Source organism: Mastigoproctus giganteus, chromosome 1, assembly GCF_048544385.1.
Source record: "Mastigoproctus giganteus isolate SK-2022 chromosome 1, ASM4854438v1, whole genome shotgun sequence".
Lineage (NCBI taxonomy): Eukaryota > Metazoa > Arthropoda > Arachnida > Uropygi > Thelyphonidae > Mastigoproctus > Mastigoproctus giganteus.
In genome coordinates, this window is record NC_143575.1 from 44,619,864 (window position 1) to 44,636,814 (window position 16,951).

Sequence of the window (16,951 nt, forward strand, 5' to 3'; positions counted from 1 at the left end):
TATGAGTGAACAGGATGATATGGACAACTCTGAAATCTAACTGCATTCAATAGCATCTTCCTTCTAAGATGACATGGAGGTTCATTTGTTTTGATGTGTAAACTCTGTACTGAGGGAGTTCTAAAAGTGCCCAACACTATCTTAAAGCATTGTGTTGGATTGCATTAAGCAATCTTATTGTTATCGGTAATTCATTTTTCCGCTGTAGCTTAGTTATATGCTATATTTGCACACTGTAATCTAGATGGGATCAGATCAGACTCAATAGCTCTATATAGATGAATTGTTGTTGTTGCATGATAAATGTGTCACATGACATGGTGGAGATAGTACTGAGAGTAAATTGATTTTCTTTGAACAGCTGGTACATATACATTTTATATGTGCAATAAAATAACATTTACTATTGAGAATCAGCAGAGTGACAAATTCTAAGTAGTGGCATATGAAAAAGATCAAAAATTTAGTGATAATTATCAGTCTGATATGAAGTCCTCTGAGCAATATAGACTAGCTGCCAGAAAAGGTCATGGGGTTTTGTCAATGATATGTAGTAATTTTGCCAGCAAGGACAAAGAGATATTATCCCATTGAGTAGGGCAAGGTTAGGCCACATCCAGAATACTGGCATACAGGTTTAGAAACCTCCTTTTAGGAGGGTATATGTATATCTGTTGAAAAGGGTGCAGAGATGTTCAAATTGCAATGTTAATATCACCTTCTAAATCACTGTGAAGCCTTGCTCTGAAAACATGTTTGTTGTAATTCAGGAATTACAATTCTACACAACAGCAAGGGGAACTGTAACTCAGGAATTATGCTTGTGGCCATACACGTACAAATTCTTCATTCACTATCAGAAGATGACGAAGTAAATCATATAAGGTGCTATGAAATCTTCCTTGAAATGCAGAACATTGATGCTAACCATTATCCACAAAATTTTTTGGATGAAGCAGCAGTCTACATCTGGTGGAAAGTAAACCAAGAACAGTGTCACTTAGGGGTCAGAAAACTCTCATTATGTAAGTGAATATGAGAGAACCTCGTATTCACATATATATATATATATATTCATCATGGTGAATGTTTGGTGCACTAATGCTTGCCAGAAAGTGATTGGACCATATCTCCAGGAAGAACAAGTGAATGTTTATAACTACCTTAACATGTTGCAAGTATATGCCTCTGATGAACTACCTCAGTATTTCAGTGCACAGATACTTTTAATAGGATGCTCATACTGTGTAGGCGCCTCCTTAGTCAGGTGGACAGGAGCAGCAGTGCATAGCACATGCTTTGATTAGACCGGGGTTTGAGCCTGTGACCACCAAATACGGAGGATGCGGAAAGGTCAGGGAATGACCACCGCATATCCCCGGAGCAATATGGCCTTAGTTGCTAATGCTCCTAAAAATCAAATAAAACAACAACATACTGTGTATGCCTATCTGAAGACTACTTTCGGCTGGATTGGCCATGCTGTGGCTCTGAAATGGCTCACAAGTTCACCTGACCTGACTCCATGTGATTTTTGGCTGTGAAGTATGGTCAATGATAGGATACATGAAACAAAACCGTATGATGTCCATAATTTATGAGCAGAATTTCCACTCTATCAAAAAAATTCCCAAAGAAATGTGTATAGTTTCATTAAACACATACGTTCCAGTGATTTGAAATATGCAGTGATACTAATGGTTCACTTATTGAGCGGTAACGTTTTATTTTCTTACTTTTCTTTTTTTAAATTTTCCCAGAAATTGCCTAAAACTAAGTATAAATAAAAAACAATTGCAGTTTACAGTTTTTGTATTTATATTTTTCATCATTACAGTGGTAACATACTTCTGAATCATCTTGTAGAATTCCGAATCTTGGGATTTTTCTGGTTGATACCAACTGAAATACAACCAAATGCCTTGTAGAATAGAAGGGTGGAAATCTGCATTCAACCAAACAGTAACTGATTGTTGGAATAAAGTTTTATGTAGTGTATCTAATGCTCATGGAAGTGGACAGCTTGAATAAATTTAAAGAAGGCATGGAAAAATTATTGGTGCATACACTATTTGTTTTGTGGGTGTTGTGTAAGCTTTTCTTCCTTGCATAATGTGAACAATACTAATGCTTACTGCAAGGCATCATAAAGACTTCTCAAAGGGACGTCTTCAGAATTCGCTGAAGCAATTTGCACAGAGCTTGCTGATCTCCTCATCTACATGAGGAGTTATATCAAGGTGCAGCATCTACATAAGTCTTTAAGGGGTGAAGGTAGGGGAGGGTTCTTTTCTTTATGCACAATTGTCAGTTGTCTGTGTTTCTTTCAACTTATCCACAAAAGAGCACATCTGATTGTAAAGATAATCTGAAAGAAATTTTAAGGAGCCCATTGATGATGAGTAATTACTCATCATCAATGGCCAATTACTCCTGGTCCCAGGAGTAATTGGCCATGGTGCTTTTTACTAATGAGTTGAGATAACAGTATTCAGTCATATTCTCAATGCACCTTCAGCTGGTAGAAATGGAAATTGATATCATAACAGCCACTGACATGTTATGTATGTGACTGTAGTGTAACACCATTAAACTGTCACCACCAAACATGTCAATGGCTGTAACAGATCTCCATATGTTGTATATGGAACTCACTTATTATGCTATATGATTGTGAAAATTGGTTATGGAACAAGAGAACAAAATTATTTGTTGGGTAAGGCAGAATAAAATATTTAAGCAAGTTAAACTAACAAGTTTTATTAGCCTATCATAATCATACCAAAAACTAAAAAGCAAAATAGAAACCGCTCACTTGCGTATGTCACTGCATCGAATTGACATTCTTGCAATCCCACCTTTACAAATATCATTGTGTTCTTTATACTGTAAAATAAAATTATCACAGATAAATAATCATGAAACAGTAAGAATACCATTAGTCACACAAACGTTCTAACAAAAACTTTACACCATAATGATGCTATTGAATTATTATGGTGTAAAAAAACCCCTTCCCGTTTCACTCATACATTCACTCCCAAAGTCTGTCTACTTCAACCTTGAATTTATTTAAGCTGTCAACTTCCATGAGAGATGGAAGTTTGTTCAGCAATCAACCACCCACTGGCTAAAAGCAAATTTTTGCACATCAATTCTACAACTATCTTTCCTCAATTTGAATTTATGCCCCCTCAGGTGTGGAATCTGAGCAAGAGGAAGAATCCAATCAGCATTGAGCTTGCTCAAACTATTCAAGGCGTTATACACCTCAATCAAATCACCACACAGGTGCCAAGAAGATGCTGCAATTTACAGAACTTAAGCCTTTCTTGGTAACAGCAACCCTTTGTTCCACTCACCAATCTCATTGCCCTTCTCTGTACTCATTCCAGAAGCTGTAGATCATTCTTTAAATGAGGCCTACAGACCTGTAGGCAGTACTCAAGGTGTAACCTGACCATTGCCTTATACAAGGGGATAATCACATCTTTATTCCTGCTAGCAAAATTCCTATATATCATTTACATGATCGCATGAGCTATTCTTGCACCGCAGATGCCTTTCTTATGTTTAACTTCAACAATTTCTCCTTCACTTTGCTCTCAGTTATTACAAAATCATTTAACTCCCTGTTAGAGATTGATAAGCTTCTGGCCTTCACTTCCCTACAGGATTCATCATGTGTGAATGTAGATGCAAAATACTCATTCAATTCGTCAGCTAAGTGAGCAAAATCATCAACAATCAACCCATCGATATAAAGTGGACCAATCTGATTCATTCCCCTTCCTTCTAGAGTTTACATAAGTAAAGAAGTCTTTACTGTTTTTCTTTGCATCCTTTACCAAAGATTTCTCGTATTCTGCCTTTGCTTAGCCTCCTTTGTGACTTTATTACAGACTATCTTATATCTACCATAGGCATCTGTGCCACCTGATAATTTATATGCATTGCATGCATTTTTCTTCTCTGCCATTCATTAGTTCATCTGACATCCTTTTAGGCCTAAACCTTGAACAGTATTTCTTAATTGACATGAAAAGCCAAGTAGCTTCCAAGATTGGTCCCACTGTAGCCAACTTTATGAAAGCAAAAACCCTTCCCTTTCCCCCTGATGGTAGTTACATCTTTGACTAAACCCCACAAGTACACTTTGATTGTTGCCACCTAGTGGTTCCTTTATCTGCAGATTCTTAATGCATGAATAATCACTGCCGATAATTAGCTCAACAGCATTACTCCCTCTGGTTGTCTCTCAAACATGCTGCTGTAGAAAATAATCATCCAATAAATCCACAAAAAGTCTTGTTAGTGTGCGAGTGACCAACCCACAAGTTCCAATCTATATCTGGGAAGTTAAAATCTGATTTACTGGCCCACTCTATTTTTCCGTGCAGTTGTTCGTTGTACTCATCAGAGTTATTAGGCCTATAACACATTCCAACTCTCAATTTTGCTTTCCCAGTGCTTATGTCACACTAAACTGACTCAGCACTGCACTGTCCACTCATGTCAAATGGATGCATTTCATTAGATTTTATGTGTTTCTTAACTAACAACATGACCATTCCTCCCTTTCTATCCTTTCTTTTTCCCAAATTACAATTCTGCATTACTTATATCTGTGTGACACCACATCTCTGATATTCCAACAATATCTGCCTTTAATGTCTTGACCAGCACTTCAAATTCATCAAATTTATTTACTGTACTCCTAGCATTGGTGTACATGCAAGTACACTGCACTTTCTTTGAACACCAATGTACATGCAAGTACACTGGTGTTCAAAGAAAGTGCATCACATAGAATTTTACATTTCTAACCCTTTTTTGCGATGGTATGTTACATTAATGACTACAACACAAATAGAAATATAAACAAAAGATATTTATTAATAGTTAAGACAAAGCTAATTAATATTTTAAAGGGGCTCTCAAAATATTCCAAAATGAGCATTTGTAACCTTTAACAACAGTTTTGGTAAACACGACAATTATGGCTGAAATGTTATTAGAAGCTCTCAATTTGCTTCAGTTTATCATTTTAAATGGAAAACAAAATGAAAAGTTCACCAGGTTCAAACTAATATTTAGTTCAACCGCCACTGGTCCTGATGATAGCAGCACACCGTTGAGGCATTGACAAGATCAATTTCTGAAGATAATCAACTGATAGTTCATGGTTCCAAACACGAATTATTATGGCTTCCTGAAGTTCACGAAGGGTCTTTGGTTTCTTTCTGGCAACTGCAGATTCCACATGATGCCAACAGTTCTCTATAGGATTCAGGTCCGGACTGTTTCCTGGCCAGCTAACAGTTGTAATGGACCATTCTTCCAACCATTTTTTCACCTGTAACAAATGTAAACGCATTACTGTCGAACCTCTAATGCAGAAATGAAGCTAAAGTAACTACAGAAGTGCCTACTTACACTTTTCACCCGATGGCAAGGAGCATAAGAGTTGTCCTGAAAGATGCAGTTACTTGGCAGGATGAAATGGCAGCAATTTTCCTTTAAATATAGCCAGGTATCCATTGGCATTTATGCAAACTTTTATAAACTGGAGGTGACCTACTCTGCGATACGAAATGCATCCCCATATCATTTGGCTGGTAGGAAATTTCACTGTAGACTCCATACAGTCTGGATGGTATTCTTCACCACATCTATGGCGAATCGTTTGTCTCCCATCAGGTTGAATTTCTTCTCATCCGAGAAAATAACTGACTTCCACTGCTCAGTGGTCAATTTGACATGATCCTTACCCCAAATTAATTGGGCCTTTTTCATTTTTTGTGTGAGGAGGGGCTTCTTCTTAGGACAACGGGCTACAAGTCCATTTTTGAAAAGGCATCTTCTGACTGTTACTGCGCTTGCTACCACTCCTGTATGTTCTTCCCATTCTTTTTTCAGCTCAGAAGAAGAAGCTTTATGGTTTTTAAGGCATTAAGCACTTCAAAACGTGGTCCTGTTTTGGCATAGAGACTTGTTTGCATCTAGTTCCTTTTTTCCTATCAGCAGAACAAGTATTCTTGAGTTTGGAAAGAAATCTACTCACTGTCGACTGATTACAAGACACCCTCCTCCTTAGCTAGATTCTTAGTTACCCTAACACAGCTCATGTATTTACTTGTTCCATGATGACTCCCAGCAGTCCTTAAAATTCCCAGCACCCTCCTTTCCAGGCTGTTGCTCACTCCAATAGAATGAGTGCAACAATCATTTTCATCTCTGCCTGCAGCTACTGTTAATCTATTACTGTCTGAATCCCCCCCAAGCTAGCAGTTTTCCAACCCACCTAACACTGCCTCAATAGCATCAGCAAATATTCTTGCACCCTTTCTATTTAAGTGTATCCCATCCCTGTAAAAGCAATCTTTCCTGACAACAAGCACAAACCATGCTGAGAAAAATTCTACCCCATATGCCTTTCACAATATCTCCAGGCCAAATTGACCGACAAGGTTCTTATCATATGCTCCCCCTCCTCTCATGTCTGGGCAGAATTGCATAGACTTTCAAATTTTATCCCTCACTTGAAACTTTTTTTTCAACTTTAACTTGTAATTATTAAGTAATTCCACATCCTTCATATTTGGTGGTGACGGGCTCGAACCCCGGTCTAATCAAAAAGCGTGGGCTACGCACTGCTGCTCCTTCCCACCTGGCTGCGGAGGCACCGGGTAAAATAATGGAGTCACTGGTTAAAGATGCATTGCAGGATCATCTAGACAAGACTGCAGCAATAATTCAGACACAGCATGGGTTTGTTAAGGGAAAGTCTTGTCTGACAAATTTGATAGAATATTATGATGTGATAACAAAGGAACTGGATGCAAAAAATAATTTTGATATCCTATATTTGGATTTCAGGAGAGCTTTTGACACTGTTGCGCATAGACAACTACTGTACAAATTAGAGCAGAATGGTATTAAGGGTAAGTTGCTACAATGGATAAAAGGATAGTTGAGTGGGAGAAGACAGAGGGTGGTAATTAATGGGTGCTGCTCTTCGTGGACTAATGTTATTAGTGGAGTCCCAAGGGTTCGGTGTTGGGTCCTCTGTTGTTTTGTATATTTATCAATGATATTGATGAAGGTATATCAGGCTGTGTCGAAGTTTGCAGATGATACAAAGGTTGGCAGAGTTGTTAATGACAGTAATGGCAGTGTGCTACTGCAACAGGATCTAGATAATTTGGGCAGATGGGCTAAGAAGTGGCAACTGAAGTTTAACCTTGACAAATGCAAAGTACTGCATATAGGTAGAAGTAACCCCAGAGAAACGTACCAACTGTGTGGTACTACACTTAAGGTGGAAGAAAATGAAAAAGACATGGGTGTAATTGTGCAGTCAGATATGAAGTTTTCTGAGCAATGCAGACAGGCTGCCAGGGCAGGTCATGGAGTTTTGTCAGTGATATATAGGAATTTTGCTAGAAGGGAAAAGGAGGTGATTGTCCCTCTGTATAAGGCAATGGTCAGGCCCTGCCTTGAGTACTGTGTACAGGTCTGGAGGCCTCATTTTAGGAAGGATGTTGATTTGCTTGAGCGTGTACAGAGAAGGGCAACAAGATTGGTGAGGGGAATGAAGGGATCCTCTTACCAAGAAAGGTTTAAGTTATGCAAATTGCAGTGGCTGGAGACTAGGCACTTGCGCGGTGATCTGATTGAGGTGTATATGGCCTTTAATGGGTTGAGCACGCTGAATTCTGATGGGATCCTTCCACTTGTTCAGATTACGAACCTAAGGGGGCATAAATTCAAATTAAGAAAAGACAGATGTAGAATAGATGTGCAGAAATTTGCCTTTAGCCAGCGGGTGGTTAATTGCTGGAACAAACTTCCATCTGTCGTTGTGGAAGTTGATAGGTTAAATAAATTTAAGGAGGAACTGGACAGGCATTTGGAGAGAATGGTGTGATTTTTTTTTTTTTTTTTTCTGGCTGATGCTGCATAAGCTCATACCCTTGCTTTCTTGCATCACATGCCACTACTACTACTACTACTGCATCTCATGGCAAAGTGCTTCTGCAATATAAGATTGATGCAATAAGTAGTAAACCGAGTTTGCTCACAGTTATGTACAGAAAGAGGCTATGCCTAATAATATACAGCGTCTTTTTCTATAAAAAGATTTTGCCATGAACTTAATTGTTATTTTTATTTATTTTTGTTAGTTACAATATAATTAACTTTGATGTGATGGAAAAGCATGGTTACTCTATAACTTTGTCACATCAGAGTAATCTTAGTTAATTTTGAGAACACATCAGGCTCAAGTTGCAATTTGGTTCCACATAGATAAGATGTGCTGAAAGGCAATAAAAATTTCATGGGTGTTCAAAATAAGTGTGCATTTATTACTTCTTAGAAATAAAAATTACCCAAATTTCCTATCTTGGAGTTAAATACATCAAAAGGAAAAATATTCTGATGAATGGCATGCATTTTTAAGAAACGTGCCAACCTGTACAGATCAATGTGTGATTTTCAGCTTGGCATGAATGTGTTAAGTTAAATTCCCAAATAACAGAACTACAAAAGGGTGCTCTTACCTAGAAAGTCTCTCAGTTCTGTAAATTGCAGCATTTTGAGACTAGGCACCCGTTGTGGGGAGATCTGATTGAGGCGTTTAAAGCCTTGAATGGATTGAGCAATCTGAATATTAATGGTATTTTTCCACTCGCTGAGACTACTTACATGGGGGGCATAAATTGAAGTTTTTAGGAAGGATGGTTGCAGGATAGCTCTGCAGCTGCTTGTCTTCAGCTAATGGATGGTTAATTGTTGGAACACGCTTCCATCTGTTGTGGAAGTGGATGGGTTGAATAAATTCAAGAAAGAACGAGAAAAATTCTTGAAGGGTATGGATGGGTGAACTGTGTAGTGTGTTTTTTTTTTTTTGGCTGATGCTATATAAGCTTGCTTTTTTTGCATCATTTGCCATTACTACTATACTTAATAATTAACTTAATTATTTGGTTTAATTGGCTTAAGTGACCAATTATTAAGCAGGTCTACTGTGAGGGAGTTTAATGCAGTACTTTTTACACAACAAAAGTTATTGATAACACCACTTCAGATTTAATTAGTGTTATTTATATTTCATTAAAAGAAAAAAGAAAAACTTTTTTCTTTTTTCTTTTTCAAGTTAATTGAAAAAAGGTAAGAAACATTCTTTTACAAAGTGTGAAATAAGTTGTTTGTCGAAATGTTATCGTTGTAATATATAGTCAACAGAATTTTGGCAATGTTTCGGGATATTATTAAAATCCTCCTTCAGTCCCTAAGGAAATACTACCAAAAAATATCAACCTTAAAAATAACATCACAAAGATATAAACTGATATGAATTAAGATTAGAAGAAATAGAAAGTAAAAAGAAAAACAGAAAGTAAGAAACTAAAAAGAAAGTAAATAGGAAATGGAAAAATGTGGTTAAAAACAGAAAAGTGACTAGAAGCAGTGATGAGAGAAGGGAGATAATTGTATCAGCTCTCAACCCAGAGTATTTTTTTCAATTAACATTAAGTTTTGAACCATCTATCATATAAAGATATTTTATTAATGTTTTGAATTTCAAATGAAACAAAAAAAAATTTTGTATCCATTTAGGCTTGCATACTGTATACTAACCAATATGTATACCACTTAGTATATTGGTATACATATTGAGGAAAGTCTTGCACATGGAAGCAGATGATCCTGCAGTGCTTCTTTAACCAGTGTCTCCATTAATTTCCCTGGAACAGAAGTTAAACTAACAGGTCTATAATTACTTGTGTCGCCCTTTGAAACTCCTTTCTGAAATGGAGTCACATTTGCACATCTCCAGTCCATGGGAACCTCCCATGAGTCCAAGGAAGCTCTCATAATTATGGCTAAGGGTTTGCTTACTTCGTTTGCTGCCTCCTTTAATATAACTAGATAGATCCCATCCACCTCGGGTGCCTTTTTTTTGATTATCTTCAACAATTTCGCCTCCACTTTCCTCTTAGTTATTACAAAATCATCTAGCTCACTGCCAGAGTTTAATTCACCTCTGGCATTCCCCTCCATGAATATGTGTGAATGTCGATGCAAAATACTCATTTAGTTTGTTAGCCACCTAAGCAGAATCATCAACAGTTGAACCATCAATATCCAGTGGACCAATCGGATTCATCCCTTTCCTTCTAGAGTTTACTTACGTAAAGAATTCTTTGCTGTTTTTCTTTGCATCCTTTGCCAAAGATTCTCATAATCTGCCTTTGCCTGCCTAATCTCCTTTGTGACTTGGTTACAGACAAGCTTATATCTATCATAGGCTTCCATGTCACCCATTAATTTATATGTATTCCATGCAGTTTTCTTCTCTGTCATATGTCTAATTAGTTCATCTGACATCCATTTAGGCTTAAATCTTGAACAATATTTCTTTGTTGGTATGAAAAGCCTAGTAGCTTCCAAGATTAATTCTTTGAATTCTTCCCATTTTGAATTTGCTGTTGGTAACATCATCAGTTGGTCCCACTGTGTAGAATTTAAATACTGTCTCAGACCATCGTAGTCACCTTGACGAAAGCAAAAACCCTTCCCTTTACCCCTGATGGTAGTTACCTCTTTGAGTAAATCCAACTTCAGCACACTGTGATCACTGCCACCTAGTGGTTCCTTTATCTGCAGATTCTTAATGCATGAAGAATCACTACTGATAATCAGATCAAGAGTATTACTCCCTCTAGTTGCCTCCCGAACATTCTAATGTAGAAAACAATCATCCAATAAATCCACAAAAGCTTTGCTAGTGTGTGAGTGACCAACCCACAAATTCCAGTCAATATCTGAGAAATTAAAATCCCCCATTATAAGACTCTCTGATTTACTGGCCCACTCTATTTCCCTGTACAGTTTCTTATTATACTCATCAGAGTCATTAGGCCTATAGCACACTCCTACTCTCAATTTTGATTTCCCAATGCTTATGTCACACCAAACTGACTCGACACTGCACTGTCCAACGATGTCGACTGGCTTCACTTCCTTGGATTTTATGTTTCCTAACTAATAGCCTAATCCCTCCTCCCTTCCTATCCTGTCTATCCTTTCTGTACACATTGTACTCCCCAAATTCCAGTTCTGCATTCCTTATATCTGTGTGACACCACGTTTCTGATATCTCAACAATATCTGACATTGATGTTTTGAGCAACACCTCAAATTCATCAAATTTATTTACCAAACTCCTAGCATTGGTGTATACGCAAATATACATGCACCTGTTCCTAATCTTAGCTACCCCAACACAACCCATGTATTTACTTGTACCGCAATGACTCCCAGAAGTTTCTGAAATAACCTGCATCTTGTTTTCCAGGCTGTTGCTCATTCCAATAGAAGAAGTGCAAGAATCACTTTCACCTCTGCCAGTGGCTACTGTTAATCTATTAGTCCTTGTATCTCCCCCAAGCTAGCAGTTTTCTGACCCACCTAACACTGTCCGATAGCATCAGCAAATATTCTTGCACCCTTTCTATTTAAGTGTATCCCATCCCTGTAGAAGCAGTCTCTCCTGTTAACAAGTACAGACCAGGCTGAAAAAAATTCTACCCCTTGAGCCTTGCACAATCTTTCCAGGACCGAATTGATCGACAAGGCTCTCATCATATATTCCCTCCTATCGTGTCTGGGCAGAATTGCAGACATTTTAAAATTCAACCCTAATTCCTGACTTTTTTCCAACAGTGACCTGCACTTGTTAAATAATTCCACTGTGTTGGTACTAATGATATTAAGAGTAGGAGACTACTCTTAATATCATTAGTACCAACATGTACAACAATATCACCTTTTGTGCCCTTAAAAGATATCTGCTCTACAAAATAGAATTATTTTTGTTACATATGGTAAACTGAAAATTTTAGTCATTACTTACACTTTCTTCATTTGTAATACCTTTTTCATAAAGGCTCAAAGCATTCGTATAATCTCCTCTGCAAAAAGATAAATGATAATTTACTACAGAACTAATATGGTCATTAAAAGGCATGACAAATACAAAGATACTTCTCTGTACATTCATGGATAAATTTAATAAGAGATGACTAGTATGAAATCATTATAATGTTTGCATGCTTCTGTTTCTATAAAATTAAAAAATTGTAAATTACTTAACATATTATGCAACTATTTACTTGATATTATTAGTCCTAATAATAGCAAGGAAAACAAAAAAGTATAGCAGCAAGAATGGCTTTAACAAAAGGTAATTATGTGCCCTGTGTGCTTCTTTTCTGATACAGTTTGTTTGATGCTGTGATCAAACAAACATTGTGGGGGAGGGGGAGTGGTATGGAGTAAGTGAAAGAGGAAAGGAAAAATAAGCCCCTCCTAATAAAACCAAAGAACAGAGCTACTCAGGTGGAAAACTTTCCCCATAGCTCTGTTCTTTGGTACTTTCCCCTCTGTTTGGTTTATGCCATTGGATGATGATGACCAAATGCAGAATGCCTCAACATATTGTATTCTTCTTTGCATGCATTCCACACCTAATATTTCTGATTTTTTCAAGTTTCAGACATAAAGGATTGCAACATCATTTAGTATCCGAAACTTGTGATTTCTGGATGCTGAATCATGTTTCATGTTTGTCCCTGAAACCAAATAGCCTAGTCTTGTGTGATTAACATGTTCCTTTATTCTAGCCTTTATGTTTTGGTAGGGCTATCCAATATAATACGTTTTGAAACCAGTATATCACTTTGTAGGTGGTTGGTCCTTTCTTTTCTGGGGGGAACAGGGGATTCAGTACCTTTAATTCAGCTTTTTCTTTGAAGAGAATTCTGATATTGTCAACCTATGCTATTCTGGCCATTTTTTCTCACAATATAGAGTGAGAAACTTTTTTTCACAATATAAAAGAGCAGAAAATGAGGAGATAGTTTGCTTAAATAAAATAAAATGTCTGCCACTTGGATACTTATACTTCAGTATGTCTTAATTTATTCTATCTTTTGATTTATATGAGTAATTTAATTAATTGAGTTATTTACGTTAAATTTTTAAATTTCTGTTTATTATTATTATTATGATTTTGTAATTCTGAGATGCATATTTTAATGTTGTTGTAGAATCATCAGTTATAGGAGTCAAAGTCTAAATTTGCATTTTGTTGATCATGTTTGCTTATTTACTTCATAGGGGAGCAGTAAGTCCACAGAATATTTTATGTTTAGTGGGTTCATTATTTCTCTTAATGTCCAGGATGTATTGGGACATCCACTGATATTTAGCTGGGATAGCAATTAATGATTGAAATATAACCCCCTTTTCTGAGTTAGCATCCTGTGCAAAGATAGTGCTTGTGGATGCTCTTTCTTTTGTTGATATTTTTGCATTATTACTTTGGTAGTGCTCATTGTTTGGGCAAGGAGCCATGCATTCACTCTCCAATGATGAGTTTTCCTTTGGTTCTATTCTTTTCTATTCTTAATCTTATTTTTATTTTATTTATTTATTTGTTTGTTTTGATTTAGGAATGGTTAAGTTCAGAGAAGCAGAATAGCACCTTGCCTTACCTGAAACCTTAATAACAGCATTAATTAATTTTCTTTATTTATTTTGTGATTCTAGTTTTTCCTAAGTTTAATTTAATAGTAATATAACCAGGTTTTCATTCATCATAATAAATTGGATTTACTCTCCAGAAACTCCACAGGAATTAAGCAGGTGGGTGATTGAAATGCATTGCAATCAAGTGATCCTTGATCTAACCCCAGTAACCTCAACTTAGCAGTAACCCCAGAGTAACATCAAAGGTGTGGTAGTACACTCAGGGTAGTGAAGAATGAAAAGACTTGGGGGTAATTGTGCAGTCAGACATTAAATTCTCTGAGCAGTGCAGACATGCTGCCAAGACAGCTCACAGGGGTTTTGGCAATGATACACAGAAATTTGCTAGCAAGGATAAGGAGGTGATTATCCCTTTGTATAAGGCCATGGTAAGGCTGCATCTTGAGTACTGCATACAGGTCTGGAGGCCTCATTTTAGGAAGGGTGTAGATCTGCTGAAAGAGGCACAGAGAAGGGAACAAATGACTCTCAGTTCTGCAAACTGCAGCATCTGGAGACTAGGCACCTGTGGGGAAATCTGATTGAGGTGTTTAAAACCTTCAATGGATTGAGTAAGCTGAATGTTAATGGCATTCTTCCGCTCACTGAGACTGCACACGAGGGGGCATAAATTCAAGTTGAGGAAGGATAGCTGCAGGAAAGCTGTGTGGAAGTTTGTCTTCAGCCAGTGGGTGGTTGATTGTTGGAACAAGCTTCCATCTGTTGTTGTTGTGGAGTGGATGGGCTGAATAAATTCAAGGAAGAACTAGACAAATTCTTGGAGGCTACAGTTGGGTGAACTGTGTAGTTTTTTTTTTTTTTTTTTTTTGACTGATGCTAAATAAGCTTGCTTTCTTGCATCATTTGTAATTACTGATACTATTACTAAAAGCCAGCACTGGCAGTTGCAGTAACTATGTGTTACATAGTTACTGCAACTATCTCCACATGGCCCCATTGGATAGGTAGTTATTGAGTCTAATAACCTCACTGAACTGAAGTGCCATAGCGGAAAAACTATTTACAACAAAACTTCCTAGACTAACCCATTGCAGAAGGAGAGATACTGACTGGTGGGGGAGGGATCCTTCAGTTCTTGATACAGGACACAGGGAAGCACCATTCAATCCACTGGGGCAGACTGGTAGGTTATTTCTTGCCTTCTCAGCTTACCCTCAAAGAAGGATTAAATGAAATGTGTAAAGAAGAATCATTCATGCTCAAACAGTTTTTTTGGCCTCTGCCAAATGAAAAAATATCAGCTGTATTGCCCAATGTCCCTGTGAGGGGGGGGGGTATTTTCTTGGCACTGTGGTGGGAGCCCCTGGAGTCCAAGTTTGATGGTTGGGCTGGAACAGAAGAATTTCCCTTGCCCCCTGAAAAATCAGTTAAAAATTTATCTGGCTGTCATCAGTAGGAAGTCTTTGATCTTTCTGCAGACTGCTCCCACAGTGTAACTGCTATATACTGAGAAGCCTAGCAGTGTGGACTGCAGATTATAGGATATCTTCTGGGTGGGTGTCCTGATCAGGCAAAGTGTGTGAGCAATAAATGAATTCATTGGTGTTGGTCTGTGGTACTAGGGATTTTTCAATGGTTTTTACATCAACACATTTAAAAATGGTAATGAAAGGGTGTTGTTTTCAATCAAATAAAGGATGAAGTCAATAATTACATATTGACTTCATCCTTTATTTGGAAATATGGAAATATAAGAATTCCGTATAACAAGGTTTGTTATTTGGTTTTTTTTTTTTTTTTTTTTAGGTGCATTAGCAACTAAGGCCACATTGCTTCGGGATATGCGGTGGCCATTCCCTGACCTTTCCGCATCCTCTGTATTTGGTAGTGACGGGCTCGAACCCCAGTCTAATCAAGAAGCGTGTGCTACGCACTGCTGCTCCTTCCCACCTGGCTACAGAGGCGCCTCATATAACAAGGACATCATCTATGAAAGTTAATCCAAAGCTTAAGTACAACAGTAAATTGAACAGGGCTGTTTTCTGGATCCAATATGGCTACTTCTGCACGAAGGGTATTTTATCCTTGAAAGTATGAGATGCCTAGATGCAAAGCAATGAGCTGAAGGATGTTTTGTGTAGAAGGTGGCATAGGGTGTTATATGTCGGTGTGCATGTGTGTTGAGACATTTAGCCAGGATCACCTTAAGAATGCAATGTTAGGAAACACTGATTCAGTGTTGAAGCTCACTAACATGTTAATGAGACAGTAGGAATTTTTGAGGAAATGCATGTTTTGTTGTATTGTAAACTCCATAAGTTAAACAAACTATTTGGAAATAGCCTGCTCTCTTCAAACACAATAACAGACCAGTTAGTTTAACTGCTGTTCCAGGTAAAATAATGGAGTCGCTGGTTAAAGATGCATTGCAGGATCAACTAGACAAGACTGCAGCAATAATTCAGACACAGCATGGGTTTGTTAAGGGAAAGTCTTGTCTGACAAATTTGATAGGATATTATGATGTGGTTACAAAGGAACTGGATGCAAAAAATAATTTTGATATCATATATTTGGATTTCAGGAAAGCTTTTGACACTGTTGCGCATGGAAGACTATTGTACAAATTGGAGCAGAATGGTATTAAGGGTAAGTTGCTACAATGGATAAAAGGATGGTTAAGTGCGAGAAGACAGAGGGTGGTAATCAATGGGTGCTGCTCTTCTTGGACTAATGTTATTAGTGGAGTCCCACAGGGTTCGGTGTTAGGTCCACTGTTGTTTTGTATATTTATCAATGATATTGATGAAGGTATATCAGGCTGTGTCGAAGTTTGCAGATGATACAAAGGTTGGCAGAGTTGTTAATGACAGTAATGGCAGTGTGCTACTGCAACAGGATCTAGATAATTTGGGCAGATGGGCTAAGTAGTGGCAACTGAAGTTTAACCTTGACAAATGCAAAGTACTGCATATGGGTAGAAGTAACCCCAGAGAAACGTACCAACTGTGTGGTACTACACTTAAGGTGGTAGAAAATGAAAAAGACCTGGGAGTAATTGTGCAGTCAGATATGAAGTTCTCTGAGCAATGCAGACAGGCTGCCAGGGCAGGTCATGGGGTTTTGTCAATAATATATAGGAATTTTGCCAGCAGGGAAAAGAAGGTGATTATCCCTCTGTATAAGGCAATGGTCAGGCCACGCCTTGAGTACTGCGTACAGGTCTGGAGGCCTCATTTTAGGAAGGATGTAGATTTACTTGAGCGTGTACAGAGAAGGGCAACAAGATTGGTGAGGGGAATGAAGGGATCCTCTTACCAAGAGAGGCTTAAGTTCTGCAAATTGCAGTGGCTGGAGACTAGGCACCTGCGCGGTGATCTGATTGAGGTAT

At 37.7% G+C, this 16,951-nt stretch overlaps 1 protein-coding gene across 1 annotated transcript in view; it reads right to left on the bottom strand.

Moving 5' to 3' along the window:
* The window catches only part of Oseg6 (intraflagellar transport protein Oseg6), a 690,115-nt gene that overhangs the window by 264,793 nt on the left and 408,371 nt on the right, over window positions 1-16,951 (bottom strand). Inside the window, exons 22-23 of the mRNA XM_090372456.1 lie at window positions 11,924-11,981; window positions 2,816-2,886 (exon numbers count right to left, since the gene is read on the bottom strand). Of these exons, the coding sequence (XP_090228582.1) occupies window positions 2,816-2,886; window positions 11,924-11,981 (129 nt within the window). The remainder of the gene's footprint in view (window positions 1-2,815; window positions 2,887-11,923; window positions 11,982-16,951) is intronic.